At 38.9% G+C, this 20793-nt stretch overlaps 1 protein-coding gene and 1 long non-coding RNA gene across 3 annotated transcripts; both read right to left on the reverse strand.

Moving 5' to 3' along the window:
- Nucleotides 1–11524: 11524 nt before the first annotated feature.
- On the reverse strand, nucleotides 11525–12039 carry LOC116180956. The gene is made up of 2 exons (XR_004147180.1): nucleotides 11707–12039; nucleotides 11525–11657 (listed from the first exon to the last, which is right to left on the reverse strand). It is a non-coding gene; the product is annotated as an uncharacterized LOC116180956 (long non-coding RNA).
- Nucleotides 12040–12337: 298 nt separating this feature from the next.
- On the reverse strand, nucleotides 12338–13901 carry LOC116181368. 2 transcript variants are annotated; one of them, XR_004147240.1, is made up of 4 exons: nucleotides 13325–13900; nucleotides 12896–13276; nucleotides 12619–12842; nucleotides 12338–12563 (listed from the first exon to the last, which is right to left on the reverse strand). XR_004147240.1 is itself a non-coding variant. In XM_031501713.1 (2 exons), exons 1-2 carry the CDS (start codon nucleotides 13826–13828, stop codon nucleotides 12914–12916), a joined length of 867 nt encoding a protein of 288 aa, XP_031357573.1. In that variant the 5' UTR covers nucleotides 13829–13901; the 3' UTR covers nucleotides 12743–12913. The 2 variants fall into 2 exon arrangements, 1 of the variants encoding a protein (XP_031357573.1); XM_031501713.1 differs by lacking the exon at nucleotides 12338–12563 and having other exon boundaries at nucleotides 12743–13276; nucleotides 13325–13901.
- Between the last annotated feature and the right edge of the window lie 6892 nt (nucleotides 13902–20793).

The following is a 20793-nucleotide window of genomic DNA, read 5'->3' on the forward strand; positions in this document are numbered from 1 at the left end:
GAGAAGAATCTGAGAAGAATCTGAGAAGAATCTTAGAAGAATCTGAGAAGAATCTGAGAAGAATCTGAGAAGAATCTGAGAAGAATCTGAGAAGAATCTGAGAAGAATCTGAGAAGAATCTGAGAAGAATCTGAGAAGAATCTGAGAAGAATCTGAGAAGAATCTGAGAAGAATCTGAGAAGAATCTGAGAAGAATCTGAGAAGAATCTGAGAAGAATCTGAGAATCCGAGAGAATCTGAGTAGAATCTGAGTAGAATCTGAGTAAAATCTGAGAAGAATCTGAATAGAATCTGAGAACAATCTGAGAAGAATCAGAAAAATCTGAGAAGAATCTGAGAAGAACCTGAGAAGAATCTGAGAAGAATGTGACAAGAATCTGAGAAGAATCTGAGAAGAATCTGAGATGAATGTTAGAAAAATCTGAAAAGAATGTGAGATGAATCTGAGAAGAATTTGAGAAGAATCTGGGAAGAATCTGAGTAGAATCTGAGTAGAATCTGAGAAGAATCTGAGTAGAATCTGAGTAGAATCTGAGTAGAATCTGAGTAGAATCTGAGTAGAATCTGAGTAGAATCTGAGTAGAATCTTAGTAGAATCTGAGTAGAATCTGAGTAGAATCTGAGTAGAATCTGAGTAGAATCTGAGTAGAATCTGAGTACAATCTGAGTAAAATCTGAGTAGAATCTGAATAGAATCTGCGTAGAATCTGAGAAGAGCCTGAAAGTAAATTGTGTAAAAGGTTTAAGGAGAATCGGGGTCTATACCTAAAGAATATAAAGAGCATAAAGTGTAAAGAACCTGAGAAGAATCTGAGAAAAACCTGAGAAGAATCTGAAAAGAATCTGAGAAGATTCTGAGATGAATCTGAGAAGATTTTAGAAGAATCTGAGATGAATGTGAGAAAAATCTGAAAAGAATGTGAGATGATTCTGAGAAGAATCTTGGAAGAATCTGAGTAGAATCTGAGTAGAATCTAAGTAGAATCTGAGTTGAATCTGAGAAGAATCTGAAAAGAATCTGAGAAGAATGTGTGAAGAATCTAAGAAGACTCTGGGAAAAATCTGAGAAGAATCCGGGAAGAATCCGAGAGGAATCCGAGAAGAATCCAAGAAGTATCCGAGAAGATCCGAGAAGAATCCGAAAAGAATCTGAGAAAAACTGAGAAGAACCTGATAGGAACCTGAGAAGAAACTGAGATCATGAGAAGAACCTGCGGAGAACATAAGAAGAATCTGACAAACATCTGAGATGAATTTGAGAAGAATCTGAGAAGAAGCTAAGAAGACTCTGAGAAGAATATAAGAAGAGTCTGAGTAGAATCTGAGTAGAATTTGAGTAGAATTTGAGTAGAATCTGAGAAAAATCTGAAAAGAATCCGAGAAGAGCCTGAAAGTAAATAGTTTAAAGGGTTTAAGGAGAATCGGAGTTAGCCGGATTTATAGTCTCGTAGCCGTAAGAACGGAACCGTTAAATCTTACGTTAACGAAAATTATACGATTTATAGTTACCGTAGTGGTAAGAGATGAGCATGCGCATTAGTGCGAAACGAGATCTACCATTGTATGTCATCTGTCAGTAAGAGTAACGTGCATTTGAAAATAATAATAACCAACAAAGTGTCAATAATTATTATAAATAAACGAAACGAACGTCAGGATAAACACAACTGTTTGAATTATCCGAGTACTACCGAAGACAAGCGCGTTAGCACGATTTACCGTAAGAAATAAGATTAGGGCATTTCCTACGTACCGTAACCGTTTTAACGCAACGTTAACGCGAATTATAAAGGCGCGTACAGACATGCAACAGAACGTCGTAACGTAACTTCGCTCTGCAACATTTTTCGTTGCAGGACGACGTTACGGTGTCATTGGATTGCGAGGTGCAACAAAACATCGCTCTGTAACACTGGCACGTAACATATTACCGTCCCATCAGTTTATAATTTTTTTTGTTTGCCGCAATTTCTACCCACGCTTCGTATTTTAAATTTTATTATAATAAAAGGGGTGCTTATTATCTACCAAAATCTTTTTTTTTCTGTACACTTCACTTAGCACAGCGTCTTTCGTCCACTCCATATTCAATAAATTGCAGTACGCACTAAGGTGAATCCACAATTCAAATGGGAAACGTTCGCAAAATGGTACAAACATGCGTATACCACGTGCAACATCAATGCGTAACATCCCTTTGATGCGACGACTAAATACCGACAACGGATGGGACGCCGAAATGTTACGATGTTACACCGTTACGCTGTTGCAAAGTTGCGTCCAAACTTGTTACGCACCGGTGTTACGTTACGATGTTCTGTTGCATGTCTGTACGCGCCTTTAATATTCACGCGCAACAAGTAGGGTTTAATTCCAAACGTTGCGGGTACGGAACTATAAACTCAGCTTAAATCTGATGATTGATTTACGAATAACCAGAAAGTTGGTTTATTGCTTGAATTTGTTATCTTAGTGTCTATGTTTCTTTTTAGAATTGTTTGTTATTGTGTAATATTTTCTTGTTTAAATTTTGTCGCTTTTAGATTTGTGTATTTAACGTGAAATTCCGTGTTAAAATATGGGAACATCTGGTCGTTGCGATAAGAAGTTTTGTTATCGCACGTGTTCTTATCGCTGTTAGAGGAGATAACGGAGATGTATACGTTACGATCTCTTCGAGGCTGGTGTTCTCTAGTCTGATTGTGATTGGCGGTTAATTTTAAAGATCTTGTGCAAGTGATGCTCCTTTAAATAAGGAAGCAGCATAAAAACGAGCCTGTTGCTGTTGCTAGCCGTTGATTTTCGCGGCGCTAAGAAGAGCGTATAAATTAGCTTACGCTAAATTTCGAGCTGTCAGCCCTTGTTGTTTTGTTGAAGAGACAGTTTGTCGGTTTCGAAGTAAAGTGTGTAGAAGAAGTTAAGCGGTCTCAACAACAGGTTGACGTTATCGTTAAGGGAAGTAGTGAAAGTTTGTAGAAAGAACGATTTATCCGTAGTCAGAAAACAGTACGAGGGGAGGTCAAAAAGCAGTTGTCTGCTTAGGAAAGTTTAAAGTTTTGACCGCCCGGGAAAACAACTTCATCTTATTTATCAAGTCAGTTCGAGTAATCGAGTTCAGTTTATTAAATGAAAAGTAAAGTTTCCTGAGGCTGTCAGCGAGTATTTTTGTGCCTTTGATAAGTGCGCCGGAATATTGCAAACTTTTCACGACCAGATTATTTGGATTCTTAAAGAATCCTTAGGTGTTAACTATCGAACGCCTGCGTGTGGGGTATTATGAAAGAAAAGAAATTTTGTTTTAACTATTTCATGTGTTCGGGAATAAATTTTTATCATTGTCAATCCATTAATCGTGAGTTTATTCGAATCCTTTGCGCGACCCAGACATAATCTTCATGTCAGATTTGTTATTCGTGCCAAACATTTTTTTCCCAGGTGTGAATCAAAATTTGTGTAATAAAGTCTTTGGAGTTTGATCGAGGCCACCTCGATTTGAGAATTTTGAAGCCAGTATCAAGTTTCGGCGGGACTTGAAAAATTTCTATGGCTGAAATGAATAGTGGTGACAATTCAACTCATGTATAAAAAATCGCATAAGCCGCAGTGTAATTGTCACTTTGACAGCGGCAAAAGTTACCTGCAACTTTTCCAGCGACAAATGCACTAGTGGTTTTTTCACTTATTCATTTTGGAACAATTATCGCATTATCCTTTCCCATATGATTAGCTTGACGTCTGTCAATAATTGACTAGTTTGGTGAATTTCTTGTTCGTTAAATTGTCCTGCCGAATTACACTCGAGGTTTGTATTTAAACCGAGTAAATTTGGGTTGTTGCAATTCAAATCTGTTTCCTTTTAGCAATTGAACTCGAAAAACTGTCAACCTAAAAATGCTCCACCTGCGGTGTCGCATTTTTATTAGTTGACAGTTTTTCTCGTCTAATTGCTAGGCAACAAATTTTCATTACCTAAACAACCCAAATTTACTCGGTAAAATACAAACCTCTTGTGCAATTATAAGTGAGAAACGATCTCTACGACACTGTAAATGATCTTGACGGCCTGGATAAATTACCCCTACGATGGGGTGAAATAGTCTCTACGACGGAGTAAACGACCTCTCCGGCGGAGTGTTGGATCTCTACGGAGGGAGAACGAAAGAAACAACCTTTTATTGTGTAGTTAAAATTGATACATCGTATTCGCGGGTGGTTCACAACGTCCTTCAGATGTCGTCGCGTATACTTTCAGGTTTAAAGAGCCACTAGCGAGAGAGTAAATGATCGCTGACGTCCTAAAGGCACTGCGAACCTTCGATTTCAGTTTACCGTCGACGACGACCTCGTAACCGGTTACCTCTTGACAAGAGGGCGGTGTCCATTTGATCAAAAGGCCATCAGATGACACCTTCTTCACCTCTGTAATTTCGACTGGATCGGATGTTGGAGGACTCGGTGCGTTTTGCCTGCAAACGAGCTGGGGTTCGGCGTAGCTGGTGCAACTGCACAAGGACTCGTTCGAAATTTTCGATATGATGGAACCTCCTTCGCAGTTCTGGGAGCAGCAGCTCCCTTCTTGGTCTTGGTCGAAACAATAGCAACTGTCGCTACCACAAGTGCACGGGTTGCGAAGGTACGCCCCGCTTTTGTCCGTCTTTTCCCCCTTGCATGCGCAGCTGTAGATGTCATCCTGCGTCTGGTCCAAATTAAGCGATGGGGCCACCTTGGGAAGCATCTGACTAAAAAGGATACTGTTCGCTTTCGCTCTCAACTCATTCACAAAGTTCGCCATATTTTCGGCGGTACACATCGCCTGCAGGTTCGCCATGATCCCCCTTAACGTCGTCAGTAGATTCTGCCCCGACTGGCTTTCCGCGCAACATGCTGAGGCTTCGGCGTTAAGGCACGCGCACTTGATCTGATCCAGACAAACCTGTAAGTCGGCCACCGCCGCTTCCTGGATCTGCGAGCACGTGGGAGACGCGCACGGTGCTTGGCAGGTGACACAATCGCAAACGCCTCCGTCACTCAGCGTTTCTCCTTCTGCTTTGGGCATCTCCTTCGTTTTGTTTGGAAACCCGCACGACAGGAGGCAGTCGATGCAGCTGCAGTTGGAGCGGTGACCGGTATCGCACGCGCTTTCGCATTTTTTAGGTGCAATCAGCTGTTGGGGAACCTCGCCGCAATTGCAGCAACGGCACAAATCGCACTCGCAACCTGCCTTGTGGTTTAATTTTTCACCTTCTCCTTGAGGTTGTTTCACAGGGGAGGAATTTTCGTTCACTGCTGATACCGGTTCCAAAGCTTTCGCTGGTACCGGTCTTTCTACCGGAGGTTTCTCCTGTATTAGTAGCGGTTCCAAAGCTTTTGCCGGTACCGATCTTTCTACCAGAGGTATCTCCTTTATTGGTACCGGTTCCAAAGCGTTTGCTGGTACCGGTCTTTCTTCCGGAGGTATCTCCTTTATTGGTACCGGTTCAAAAGTTTTTGCCGGTACCGGTCTTTCTACCGGAGGTAATTCCGTTATTGGTACCGGTTCCAAAGCTTTTGCCGGTACCGATCTTTCTACCGGATCCACCTCCTTTATTGGTAACGGTGCTATGTCTGGCGCATTGTCATCCACATTTTTCGCTCTTTCGTCTGGGAGGGTCTCTTTTACTGGTGCCGATCGCTCGCTTGGCTCTGTTGGAGTTGCCAAACTTTCGCTTATTGGCTCCCTCACAACCTTCTCGCTAAATATACTTTTAATTTCTTCGGCAGGGGCCGTCGGTTTCGGTTCTGCGCAACGAGGTGCGCACGGAAACTCGCCGCAAAGGCAGTCGATGCAATCGCAATCGGGCGGGTGAATTCTGGTCGCATAGTCGGAGGGAAAGGAGGCGCAAGGATCGCACAAGCAATCGACACAGTCGCAGTCCGGAGGGTGGGGCTTCGTCGGTCGAGCACTTGCCACCGAGGTGTACGTTAACAGGCTGACCTCGTCGGGTAAATTGCAAACCTTGCCCGTCGCCAGAGAGTCGGGTTTTTCGTCGAGGCCGCGTTCGCCGTGCGGTTCTGCGAGGATTCTGCCGAAGCATTCGACGCAGCCGCACTTGCCACAGTTACATACCGGTCCCTTGTACGGAAAGCTTGCCGATACTGGAATTTTGGACATAAATTTCTTTCGGTGTTCTTTACGGCCCGATTTTGACCTGTCAATGTCTGTCGTGTCACTTATGACATATCTGATCGGTCCGCTACTGACGAATTCATTCATAGGCACCTTATCGCTTTCGTCTGGTCCCGCCTCATCCACCTCATCCAAAGGCGTCTCACCTTCAACCTCCATTATTGGCGCCAATACGCCATCCTCCAACAGTCCACTTTCCTCGATACCATCAGCGATTTGCGTCTCACCATCACCGAAAATGTGCGCCGAAAAGAACTCCTCTTCCTCCGTGGACTGACAAACCGAATCGGCAAAATCTCCGGCGCGCTCCAATTCCGCCCCCACATCCTCGATCACGTTCGTGTCCAGATCCTGAGACGTGTCGCCCGACTCCGCAATCGCCAAGTTTTCGGGATAGTCCATTATTTCGGTCACGACCTCGAGATTCCCAGACGGAGTTCGCAACATTATCGTCTCTATAATACCGGCCGGTCCCTCGGTTACGACCTCCAGCATGCCCGAACTTGTAACCGTGGTGGTCACGTGGAGGTCGTCCCCAACGTCATCGCTCACCTCAACGAATGTGTCCACCTGCACTTGCAAGTCACCTGACGCCTCCACCTCGGTCAGTACGCGAATGTCCTCGTTCATTTGTACAACGGCCACTTCGTCCTCGGCCGGCAAATCGGTCGCATCCGTAAGATCGTCGTTTCCTCCATCGCTTCTTCCGCTATCTCCCCCATATCCGTCGTCATCAGTCTTGCCAATGAAATCGCTGGCTGGATCGTCGCGCTGACGAGGTGGCAGCGGAAATTTGCCACCTCCAGGTCCGTTATCGGGTGGTTTTCCGTCGTTAGATTTGGTCGCGTCATTTCTCGTGCTGTTTCGGTCGACGATATCGGTAATAACTTTAATGCCGGTAATTGTAGCCTTCAAATCTTCGGGCACGGACTCTCTGCAAATATCACACTGATTAATATTCAGCAAGCTTCTGCTCAAGCTTCTTGCAATCGCGTAGAGGTTATGCTCGAGTCGCGGCGGAGGCACGTCGGCTTTACCTTTCTCCTCCCTCTGGGGAACGCTCTGCGGATCCAGCTGGGTCTCCTGGGTCTTGAACCGCCGCTCGCGGACCACGGTGCGCTCCTTCTCGGAGAGGAGCTCGTTTAATCGCTCCAACGTGCGGGCCTCGTTGATTTTTTGACTGATGAGGTCGCGCTGAAGGTCCTTATACTTTCGACCCATCGAACACAACTGGCGCTGCAAATTTTCGTTCTGCTGCGTTACCTCCGCTAGACTTTGGGCTAGTTCCTCCATTTGAGATTTGAGGCAGCACATGTCCTCGCGATAGCAGCACTCTTTCGTAGACATTTCCTCGGCGGTCGCCTTAAGGTCGTTCTCCAGCTGCTGCGATCGTCGCCTTTCTTGCTCCAGCGTCCGCGTCATCGGGCCGTGATACTTCTCCATGCAGTGCTTTAATTCCAACTTTACATCTTCAAGCTCGCCGGCTATCCGAGCATTTTCTTCTTGGAGATTACTGATAGCTCTCCCGCTTTCGTCGTTTACCCCACAATTTCTACTTCTACTTTCACACGTTTGGTTTGTAAGTTTTAGGCTACTCAAAAGAGCCTGTTCGCGCGTTTCCATCTTGTGCACTTGCTGCTTTAACTTCTTCTCTCGATCTATTAGCTCGTAAAGGGTGGAAATATACTGCATGTCCATCGAGTTAAGGGAGATGGATAAATCGTTGCACTCTTCGACTTTAGGAGTTGCAACTGGTGGAGCGTTTGTCCTTACTCTGCTCGATGAGGGGGTTGGTTCAAATAATTCCGAGCAACAGCTGCAGATGTCATTGTGGCTTGAACTTATTCTTCTTTTCAGGTTTAGTAATCGTTGTTCAAGATTACACTGCTGCTCTTCCAACTCGCATGTACGGTTTTCATGTTTCCTGATCATCGACATCCAAAATTTGTCATCTTTATTGTCCATCTTGGGTGTTTGTAAAATGCACTGATAATTTTGATTTTCTTCGAACTGGAATTTGGTGACTTTAAAGTGACGTCTAATTAATTGTTTCCAACCTAACCAACGCACACCTTGTGACGTGAGTTAAGATGTCATCGCTGTTTCTCAAAACCCGCCAGTTAGCTCAGGGATGTGACAGTAAAAACACATGAGATACTTTAGGGCGGTTAGTTCATAGGGCAAAAAATCTTCGTAGTTTGTAATGATCCTAGGGATCTATCAAGCCGACACTGAAAACGTTGACTTACCCTATACTTACCTGGGAAACACTACGAGCAGAGCCATCTCCCTTTCAAGTCGAAACGATGCACGTTTAGCGGCACTTTTGAATTTGAATTGCAGTCGGCTCGATATGGGTGGTACGAATGAACCCCTACGTTGTATAATCGGTTCTTGTACGTGTTGGGACTTGAGACAAGAGAAGAGAATTAAATGAAAGACAGAACTTTTGTGCGTAAGAAATGACAAGAACAAATAAATATATTACGCAGACAACAAGACCATACCAGCGAAACCTTCTACGGGACAAAAACCCCGGCATAGGCAACACAAACACTCGAAATAAATCACCTACAGCGTCGAAATTCAAGAGAAAGTACACATAAACAAAAAATCTCAAATTGTATGAAAAATCTCAGGTAATCGAGTCAAATGCAATTAAACAAATTCATAAAAACAAAACACACGAGACGTCATCAATGCAGTGGAAAACATGATAAAACAATGTAGTACAAAAACACATCAAAATACATGTACGATCAGTTGAGATAACACAACTCGTAAAATAATAAATTGCATGTACATAGGAAACATCAATATGGTGTGGCTCTACTCCAGCCTTCATTAACATAATTTTATTTAACACGAAAAGTACATGTGAGAATGCAAGGCGATTAATGGTAATCGGCGATTAATACGAAAAAGGCCGTCGATACGAAAAAGGCGGCCCATGGAAGATTAGACATCCTCATCTAGTGTACAAGGCTGTCGATGGCAATCGGCAGTTGATATCGAAAAGGGCGATTTTGTTCAGTTACGAATTAATCAATCGCATTAGAATTAATCTTGAGTACTAGCGGCAAAATGTCGGGCCCATATCAGCAGTATATACATGTACCTTTCAAAACTGTAAAATTGCACTTATGGATTTATATATTAATTGTTCTTCTAGTATAAAAACAGTCACGTCAATCATGGCAGGTTGCCGACCACTGAAAAACTGGTCGCTTGTGAGGTGTAAGCAAATTATGCTACTATATCTTCATCTCTAGGTAGCTCATGCGAAGAAAATGGCAAGTTTTGCAGTGGGCGGCTACCCGCAACCGTTTTTCTATAAATCCTTTAGATCCCTTAAGTTCGTTAGAACTCTCAGATCCTTTAGATCCCCTCAGTAGCGGTCCCAGGATTTGGTAAAGGGATGGGCCCAAACCCGAACTTTGTCCCAATACGGAAAAAAATAAAAGAAATCTGATGAAAAAAAAGGACAATGGGGGGGGGGCTGGGACCGCCACTTGATCCCCTTGATCCTTGACATCTTTAAGATCTTTGATATCCTCTAGATCCTTTAGGTCCCTCAGATCTCTTAGATCCCTCAGATCCCTTAGATCTCTTGGATCCCCTAGATCCCTTAGATCCCCTAGATCCTCTAGATCCACTAGATCCTCTAGATCCTTTAGATCCCTTATATCTTTTAGGTCCTTTAGATCCTTTACATCCTTTAGCTGCAAAAAAATTAAAGCGAATGAGTAGCTCCATTGTTTAATTAAACAATCATGGCGCAGCTTGCCTCCATATCACTGTAATAATACCAATAATAAGAAATTCGAATTGGGCAAACTTTAGTGCTTTAAATCTTTTGCAAGACATCTAATACATAAATCTATAAGCATAATGGTAAAACATTAATTCAAATTTCTTACTCACGTTTATTTAAATTCGACGTTTTACTTAATATTCTTACGCCATCTAGATATTTCGTTTGTACTCCACTAGCTTTAGATGTAAGGTAATTATATTTATTTTTTTATTTTTAATTTAATCTTAGTATAGATTTTTATACGATGTTCTTTGTTTCGCCGACAGAGGATGTGCAGAGTTTTCTTTAATTTCGTTGGGCGCCCGTATAAAGACGTACACATTATACGGTTACTCCACAATTTTTGTCAGCCTTTTGGGAATTTTATTGGTGCTGCATAAGTTTTAGTGAAGTTTTCTCTTGCTATTTTGCTTTTGACACTTCGCTGACGCTTTGCGGATATATTATACAAGTTCTAAGGCCGTTTTCGGTATGTTAACAAAAATTACGCATTTGCCTTTTGACTTTGAATAATCATTATTTGGCTTCTTACTCTTTTCTTTATTATTACCTACCGGATTGTGCTTTCTACATCGATATTCCTGAGTGGAAACCGCCGCATTTTAGAGTTTTTACGCAAGGAAGATTCATTCGGGTAGGTAGTTCTACAAGTCAAGCACGCCATAGATGAGTTTCTACATTACCGGCTTGGAAAATTTTACTTCAATTCTACCAACTTTTACCTGCCACAGACGAAGATTCTTGACCTAGATTTCGATAATTGTTCCTAGGATTAACGAACCGTTTGGAGAACGTAGCGTCCTTAGGTGTAACGACTAAGTTAAAAACTTGTTGTCACATTTTCATTAAACGTTTATTTATTAAAAAAAATTATCTACTGGTTTTCGATACAATCGATCGATTATAGCTCCGTTGTTTTCTAATGAAACCTGTTTTGATAGTAATATTTTCTTTGACTACTTGAATTTGTAACGCTATCGATTAGTATTAACGATTTGGCTTCCGCTTAAGTAATCTTCGATTGTTACGTTTTATTTAGTATTCCTTACGTCATCTAGGTATCTTCTTTGTAATCCACTAGTTTAGGTGTAAATTATTTCTGTAGTTTCTTTGTTTTCGTTGTTATAAATTTCTTATTACTATAGTTATTTGTGTCGCCGACCGAGGTCGTGCAGTGTCTTCGCTGGTATTTCTGGCTATCCCTTCTTTAATTCAATATTTCGTGTAGTTTGTATTTCTTTTCCCCTTTAGTAAAATGTCTGCCTTCGAATTGATTACTTGCAAGTGTCTCTTGGTAACCAATACGCTTACTGGATTCGTGTCAACCCTGTTACCAGGGATTTGTTTTGACTTTACCATAATTAGCTTTGGCGTGGTTATCTCTTTCTCTTTGTTGTCTTGGTGACTTCATCGACTCGTTTTACGGATTAGTATTTGCATCCAATACGAGATTCCATTATGACGCAGGTGCGTATGTATTTTTAGGGTTTTGGCTCAAGTTTTACCTTTAATTTCATCACCCTTTGCTTATAGTTTTCTTATTATTCCCCATCGATATTTCTTTTGGATTACCTTTTACGTTGTACTTACCTGGATTTTACTTACGACCCGCATTTGGACTCGCCATTTTTGCAAGAGCGCAGGATGACGCGTTGGATGTTTCTACATTACCGGCTGGAAAATTTTAGTTAAATTCTACCAACATTACCTGGTACCAACTTACACATGAAGTTCATTGACCTACCCTTAGATATTTGTTCATGAGTTGTAACTGCAATTATATTACGAAACCTTATTATTACTGTTATACCTGACACTACGTTGAGAAGTTTCACCCTGTATATACAACTTACGACGATGCATATATTTTTGAGAGTTGGCAACCATGCCATTTCTAGGTGAGAAAAAACTGCCTGCGCCATCTAAAAATCACGAACTGGGGTTACGTTCGGCATCTTGTCTTGAATGGCGGTCGTAGTAATTTTTGCATTTCTTTATATCGTATATGTGTTTTGTATGCAGCATTTTATATTTTTTGTGTTTCAATCTATGCTTTTTAAATTTACTTGGTTTAACCGCAATGCAGAATGAAATGTTTAATACCGTTATCCTATTGTTTATAATTGTTTACGTTTTGGTGTAATGCTTGCTTAATTTATGTTTATTGATGTTGATTACTTGGTCTTGTCCCTGAAGTAACATTCATATAAGTTTTGATCGAGGTTTTGATCATTTTGTTTTAATATGTGGAAATTACCGATTCGTTTGATGTATGTACTGACTTGTTTGTAACAAACAATTTTCTCCGTGAATGAAAAGTCACGGAGGTGGTAAAAACTGTAGGTAGTCAAAATTGAGCTACGACACCTAATTCCGTGATTGTCTTCGACTTTCAACTGTAGGCTCGAAACACCGAAACCAGGGGCGGGTTACCTATCTTGTAGAAGCGGGATTACGCTAAAAGTGGAAGAGCGAATGCAGTTTCTGTTGATACTGCAGTCGAACTTCGCCCAATTAGCTACCTAGCATACAGAATTTGTTTTTCTTTTGTATCGTATGCATGTATTCAGTTGTGAGTAGCTAATAAAAGTCATTATTATTATTATTATTATCGTTTATACCTTGGAGAAAATACCTAATACAGTTCTAATTGTAAACTGTATCTGTTCCTTTTCCATCTCGTGACCTCTACCGGACAGTGCGTAAGCAATGTGAGAAAGGGGGGGTCCAAAAACAACCGTTTTTCAATCAACCAAGGGTTCAATGTGTTTCCTTTCGAGTAACAGTAAATTTTGTTTATTTTTCTGGTGAAACGTGTTCTTTTGAAAGGGGGGACTAGCTTATTACAGACTTTTCATACTAAAAAATAAAAATTGTGAAAAACATATCTTAAATTCTGAAATTTAACACACTCTGTATATAGCAAAGAATTATGGAATTACTAAATTTATACATTCCTGAATTTCTCGCACTAAATACGTGGGCACACTCTCAACTACTTCTTCCAATGATTTTTGTACGGCTGCCAACGTACTGCTGTCCAATTGATACAAATCAGAATGATAAATATCGCCCATTTGCACACAAAACGACAAGAGATCTTTCAAAATGAATAAAGTCTGGAGAAGTTTCTCGTAAAATCCGATTTCGAATAAAAAACACTGTTCGTGCGCCAAAATTGTCCCCTTCATTATTTCCAGACTCGTACACAGCTCGGTCAGAACCACGGGCCGTATGAAGGCAATGTCTTTAAATAGTTTCACGATTTGACTGACTGTGGTCAAGACAGGTATCTAAAGAGAATAATTTTACCTTAACAATATCAGATTATGATTACTTACGTTTGGCAAAATTGAAAAATCGGATTCGCGTAATAATTTCACCAGGCCCACCAGAAAACCGCTTACAGCTGTTTCTCTCGTGGAAAATTGAAACGGAGTACTTGTGCTTACCGTTTGAAAATATATATGATCTAAGGCTTTGAAGTAGTTACGAAGGGTGTCGCAGTTCTGGGTGATGCTTTGACAGGTTTCGTTGGTGTTATCTCGTTGGTCGTTGATGAGGTCCGTTATTGATCGAGTCACGGACTCGGTTATGTGGGTGACTGCCAAATTGACAGTTTGCGTAAAGTGTGGCGACGACGATAGTATCTCGACACATTCAGCTCGAGTTGCCATCGGCCTGATGTCTTCATTGAAAGTCGACGATTCCAAACGTTCTAGCAGCTTGTTAATATCGCAGTGTTCGTTTCCACAAATGATCGTCACCACATTTAGTAGGCGAACTGCTTCGGTCACATCGAGAGCGGTAACTTGCGGTTCAAATGCAGAAGAATCAACCTCCATCTCTCAGCTGCTATTTCAAATCGAACAAAATGGAGGTTTTTGTTTTAAAATTGGTGGAATCAGGGAGGCCAAGATTTACCATAGATTAAAGTGGCATATACAAGGTGAACGGCCAGTATTGAAAGCTCTTCAAATGTAAAAGCATTGAATTTATAACTATCAGAAGCGCAGGTTAAATGGCAGGATATGTGACTGTTTTCAATAGTTTAAATTACAAGACGTAGATGTCTCTACCATCGAGAAAGATGAATAATAATGTCAGTTTTTTACCTTTGTTAATTATTATACAGGAATCTGTAATGAACCCACTATCTCGATTTGTAATTGTTGTATACAGAATTCTAGATACCCAAGAAACGTACTTATAAGGCATTTATGTGGCACACAGGATGTTGAATGACGTAAGATAAACATTCTTCCTTTCATGAATCATGACCTTACTTAACATTCCTTAAGGAAGATTGAATTACATTTGAACAGGAAAGCAAAAAATACGCAGGCATCCTTGATCACTGTAACAGAAATTAAATGTACCTACCTATCTATTCTTAATTTTTGTGTGTGTCGGTTAAACCGTTGCCACCGGTTAAACTACCTAGGACAGGGGTCGGCAACCTATTGAAACGGAAGAGCCAAAAATTACAATTTACACAATTTCCCAGTTCTTAAAGAGCCACAAATAATTTTTGATTCAATATTATAGTTTTTGGCTATATACAGGGTCCTGCAACAGTCCGTCGGTTTTTCCTACATACCTGATAGATACCTGGTAAAAATATTGGTGGTTGCGGATCTACAGAAATTATTTTTGAATGTACAGGGTGTTCCATTTTTACGATGTCAATTAATAACTGATCTTTTTAAATAGAACATCCTGAATATTTGGTTGTTTCAATGCCGTTTGTTCAAAGTGCTATAACTATTCTTTTTCAAATGGAACTACCACTATTTTATTTCGCTATTCGCTTTCGTCTTCTCTTAAATGTTTATAAGGGGTGCCCTGTGCTTAAACTCCGCAGTGTTTAGGTTATTCAATATTTTTCACAAAAGTACCTACTCATTAATTAATTATGTGTTTATACATCGGAGTAGGCTGGCTATAATTAAAAAAACAAAAGAATACCAGAAAGTAAACAAGTGTCAAAAATTAGATAATTATTTGCTGCAAGTATACTTTTGATACAAAATAAGATTAAAAAGGCGAATTTCGAACAAATGAACTAATTTCTTTAGATAAATACGGAGAGCCGCAACTTTATAGGTATCAAAAGAGCCGCAGGTTGCCGACCCCTGATCTAGGATCACACGTCACACCGGGCAATTTTGATACAAAATAAAAAGGTCGTTAACCTCTTTTCTTTTAAATTCTGACGTTTGAAATTTGTTCTCAATGGTTAATCGATAACTTATCGATAATTATCGATTAATAGATAGTCAATCGATAAATTTAAAAAAAATGGTCGACCGGTCAACAAAAAAAGAATTTTTGCGCATGGGATTTACACAATATATATTCTGACTATAATAAGCAAAAATAAATAAAAAGTGCGATTAAGACATTGAAAATATTTGCTTTTACAAAAGCTACAGCGATTTGATTGAAAGCTTTCAGGGGCGAAAATTAAAGCTGGAATCTTTGTTTTCCCTAAAAAAAAAAAGAAAAATGGAGGGTGATATTTTTCCGCGGTTACTTAGCAAAGAGGAGAAAAAATCCTGGAACAGTTTTAAGGCAATAGTCCATGGTTTCCCGTTCAGTGTTTCCTGGGAAACCATAGAGCTGAAAATTATGACGAGCTGACAGGATTTGGTTTTGTATCATGGGGTATAGAATGTCTCTAAAGAATAAAGATGCACAGGTTACATTCTCATTTAGGATAATATGGGAGCTTATTCGGAATAAGGACAACACTTTCTCGAGACAATGGAACTTAGGCACCTTCCCAAGGCCAGGAAGTTGGAAGCATGATGGAAGATCACATTCAGTTGAACATGACAAAAACAGCAAAACTGTTCCATTTTTAAACATTTAGACTCTAAGATAAACAAATTATAAATGTAGAAACGTTACCATTTAATAAATCATGCCTATGTAAGTAGGATTCTATAGGTATTCTTATTTTTTGGTTTTTTGCATTTTTTTCACACAAAAACAAATACATATCCATTTTTGTTCTAATTCTTATTTGTGGCTATAGAAGCAATAAAAATAAGGTATATATGTCCCATGCGCAAAAATGCTGTAGATCGGTGTAATTTATCGAAAATGTTAAAGGATTGGTCGATAAACCTATAATTTCCGATAATCTATCGATTAATCTCACAACTAAACTATTAAGATAGATAATTATCGAGAGAATTTTTAACGACATAAACTTTTCAATGTTTAGGTATACCAGTTTACATCCAACAAAAGCGATGTAAGAGCATTGTTGAGTTGCCATATGATCACAATTCACAAAAATTATCTCTCGCAATACCAATACCAAAAAAACAAAAGTGTTAGCGAGTGTACGCATGGATGATGTAATATATCGATTGAGAATATATATCGATGAGATTTATGAAAAAGTATCGATAGTTTTCTCTTGATAATTTCCGCTACTTATCTATTAATCGATAAATATCAGAGATAGACAATTTTCGTGGCAATAATAATCGATTATTATCAGCAGCTAACAATCATTATTAATTATTTTTCAAAGTTATCGATAATTATAAAAAGTTATCGATAATTATCAAACGTTATCGATCATTATCGAAAATTAGCGTTACGATTTATCGATAATTTTCGATTATTATCGAAAGTTATCGATAAGTGTTTAAAGTTATCGATAATTATCGATAGTTATCAATTAACGATTAATCGATAATTATCAGACTGAACAGACTTATCGATAAATCGATAACAATTTCATTTATCGCTCAGCTCTAGTACTTAGTAGGTATACGAATTCACGTAAACTGGGACCGATTTATTTGTGCACAATGCTGCATGGTTATAAAAAAAGCTGATTCGCGAAATTTAGTTATCAAATGTGAATGTGGAAATGATGTAGCTGCCAACTGCCAACAATTCCACTACTGGACTGTTCTGAGGTTCATTTAAATTTGGGTAAATTTCGCCAACTTTTTTTATACCCTGGCAGCATTGTGCACACAGCAAATAAAATTAACACATCGGTTCCAGTTCACGTGAATTCGTATTCTGTCAACGCGGCGGCAAATGTGTTGGTACGTTTTTTCTCTTCTCGCTGACCGTTGGTTTTCAAAATTCAAATGCTTGCAACGGACAATATTTTGCCTTCAAATTTTTTTTGATCGTTTTTTAATAACAAAATCTCCCGCTTTCAGTAAAAATGTGGAACCTGCCTATTGTACTGCCTGTGAATATAATGTATGAAATTGCATTCCTTCAAGGACAAGGACTGCAAGCTTCGTTCGTCTAAATGTATTATTATTTACATTACAAATTTACGCAATGCTTCTTAAGGGATCTATTTTTAGAACATTCCAATCCTATTTATAAAACCATTCCAATGATAACACAAAAAAACATCCCGAGTTCCTGACATCTAACGATTAAAAAGGAAAATATTCGAATGGTCAAAATAAATGGTTTGTAATGCTGCCATCTAATGTCAATGTAACGCTCCACTTTCGAACGCCCACGGACTTTCAAACGATCGAACTGCCCCTAGCGGCGGCCAGTTGGCACATGGTCACAAACTGTTATATGGGTCCGCGCTTCTGATAGTTATAAATTCAATGACACTATGTACCTGTACCCTACATAGGTAGTAATTCAAAATTTCAATTAAAATACCCACATCCACAGTGGAAAACTGAATTAACCAAAGAGACTATTAAACTTCTGGTGTCAACATAAATGTACCATCATACAGTGTGTTCGAGATAATAATAATAATAATAATAATAAGAGAGTCACCTCGATATCTCTTTTATTTGGGGAGATAATGAAAAATTTGTCAAATATAATTTTATATGTGACGTATCTATCCTATAGCTACTATATACCGGGTGGTGCACGGTAAGTAGGAACATAGGGATTTAACGTGGGAAATTAGTTTTATGCAATATCCTGCCCTCCTGTACATTTTACAGAAAAAACTGTAGAGTTTAAAGTTGTTCAGAATTAGATGGTGCATACAAAACTGTTTTACCTGTTTTATTAAGCTTTTGGTATACTCGCAAATTTAAAAATAAATTACAACATTTCTGTTATTAGTAGCAATAGCCATGACTGTTGTTGTCTTATGAATTACTATACTAATAACAGAAATGTTGAATCTTCAAAACAGCATTTTTTAAAAGAAGCTTTTAGGCATTCAAAATTATAAAATTTGTTACTAATCTACGTAATTTAAATTTGTGGTCAGTGGCGTACTCCTGCATGGTCAAAGGGGCACATTTTTTTTAAATACCAACCACTAGTTTTCATTACATATTCTTAAAGAGTATACTTTTTTGGATATAGCAGCATAAAAATGTATTATTTACCCATGATAGAAAAGAGGTAAAAACTGCTTTAGATATTTTACAAAGAATCCAGTGGCGTAATCAAAAAAAATTTTTACCACCGTTTCCGAGATTTGACCCACAGTTGGCACTTTTAAATGCAACACTCTATATATCTTAACGTCAAGTTTTTTTAAATATAAAATACACTGAGCGACCAAAATATGGAACACATTCGTTTTAAAATCATGTGTAAAATGCTCATACACTTCTATCATAATTATTTTCTTGCGAATTACTTGCACCAAAGAGAAAATATACAGGTTGCGTTACGGTACCAAAGTTGATTTGTTTAAATGGAATAGTATTTTTTTAAATCCATGCATAATTTGACAGAATTTAAAAAATACCATTAACAATATCAAGTTTGGTATCAAAATTACTTTTTGGCGCACACTGTATATTTTCTCTCTCCTCGCATAGATAATGGAACACTTCCCTACTCTCTTATAAGAGATACGGTTTTGGTAAAGTAACAACCTTAACGATTATTTTGACAATTTGGAGAAGAAATAGACAGTTTTTCCTATACCTACTGAAAACATTAACAAATTCAATAAATCTAATCTAACCGATGTCTCAATAAAAAAATCCGTCCCCAAATAAGAAAGTTAGCACAACCTATTCTTTGACACGTCATTTCAATTTGATTTTATAAGAAGCATCTTAGTGTATAGAATTTATAAGCCCAATAAACGGCAAAAGGGTAAAATTATGGCACATGAAAAAAGTTTAAGTTTTACTGTAACTTTTTTAGTAACAAACGCAAGCCTCGACACCATAACCAACCATATAGCGAAAAAAGTAGAACAATAGCTCTTAAGATCGAGATCTATAGTGGCGAGACGGACAAAGTGACCACAACAGCGCATTTTTTTTGTGGAAATGAGTTAAACAATGGAAAAAACCAATAGGGAAAAATCCGTAATTCGAATTTGACTAGCCTTAAAACTGTACCATTTCGAATTTTCGATAGTAGAGCATATAAAAATAAGTTCGATTTAAAAATTGAACATGACTTACCCTTTTTTGGGTCGGCGTCACGGGCTCCCTTAATTTCTCTTTCATTATTAACTTCTTGCTCGGCACGCAAGAAAATGTATCAATTTTTTTAAATTAAAAATATGGTACTTGATGATTTGGCGCATTTAAAATATTGTATAAAAAAAAGGACACAATCGCCCTCGGGAAGCCTAACCGAATAACATTTAATTACGCTCTTTTTAGCAGGCAATTTTTCACTTGAATAATTTTTATAATTAAAATTCTTTATCAAAAGTATTTATGGCATTTTTAGCATGTGTAATCAGGCGATAAATATTTAGATTCCTGTTATTACTATTACTTTTTGCGCGCCAACCAGATAAGTGCGCGTGCAAGAAGAGGCTGCCCCATTTACATTAAGTACCGAACTTTTTTTCAACTGCTCTAGATATGCACTTGCAGTAATTATAAAGTCTAATTACTGTCAGGTCTAATTTAATGAAATTACAACGCTGGCGTGATTTAGGTTACGCTCCAATTTATGAGCGACATAATTAGAAGTAATTCGTCGTATCGCCTTCTTCATTTAACGAGTAGTTCCGTATTACCGACGTACAAATATGGCTCTAAATTCAATTAAAATAAAAATTTCATCCGGTACGCAGTCGATGACGGCCGTTTTATTAGGGTTACCGGACAGTTGATCGTCCTGAATTTACCGACCGATATGGAAAACCAGGACGACCGAAATAGACGTTCCCAAACTGGTGTCTATGATCATTTTTAAGAATATTAATTACGCAAATTGATGTAAATAAACCTTTAAATTATAATTTGGCGAACTTGACACCAAAGATGAATGGGTATTTTATTATTAATTTAATCGCGATGCAAATTTCGTCATCGTTGAACTTGCCAAACGCTTTTGGGTGCGCTTAGGTCAGTGGCGAAACGATTCCCTCCCCTCTTCTATCTCTGAAGTTTGTATTTTTTTTTGTATTCTGAAAAACGGCCCCACTGCGCCTACGCAAATTTGAAGACGAGTAGTTTTTTTTAAATTTTTGTGTCACGATAAACCGGCTGTAATGTCTAGAGGTGGTTTACTTTGCGAAGGACATTAATTCGTGACGTCCTTTTTTGTTGCAGAATATGCATCAGCCAAGGAATTTTAAACATGGATTTTAATCGCCATAACATGGCCAAAGGAATTTGGAGATTACAAACTTTTTTCCATTTTTATTCGTTTTTTTGCAGTAATTGTAGTAACCGGAACCTGTACTTTCAGTTACTTACGAAGATTGATAGATGGTGACATGGTGTTTAAAAAACGATTCGGTCGAGTGACACCTTAAGCCTTTAAGGGATGATTTTATCGCAAACGACGAACTTTGTCCTATTCGGTAGGGTAGGCCGTAGGCGTAACATCCTGAAATAACTGAATTTTA

The sequence above is a fragment of the Photinus pyralis genome, unplaced genomic scaffold (genome assembly GCF_008802855.1).
Source record: "Photinus pyralis isolate 1611_PpyrPB1 unplaced genomic scaffold, Ppyr1.3 Ppyr1.4_LG9, whole genome shotgun sequence".
In the NCBI taxonomy this organism is placed as follows: domain Eukaryota; kingdom Metazoa; phylum Arthropoda; class Insecta; order Coleoptera; family Lampyridae; genus Photinus; species Photinus pyralis.

What these genes read in the sequence shown, in the direction of transcription:
- LOC116181368 (XM_031501713.1), bottom strand. Translation starts at nt 13,828, where the DNA reads ATGGAGGTTGATTCTTCTGCATTTGAACCGCAAGTTACCGCTCTCGAT. An exon ending in ATTTTTCAATTTTGCCAAAC is followed by an intron (nt 13,277 to 13,324) that starts GTAAGTAATCAT and finishes TATTCTCTTTAG; the next exon opens with ATACCTGTCTTGACCACAGT.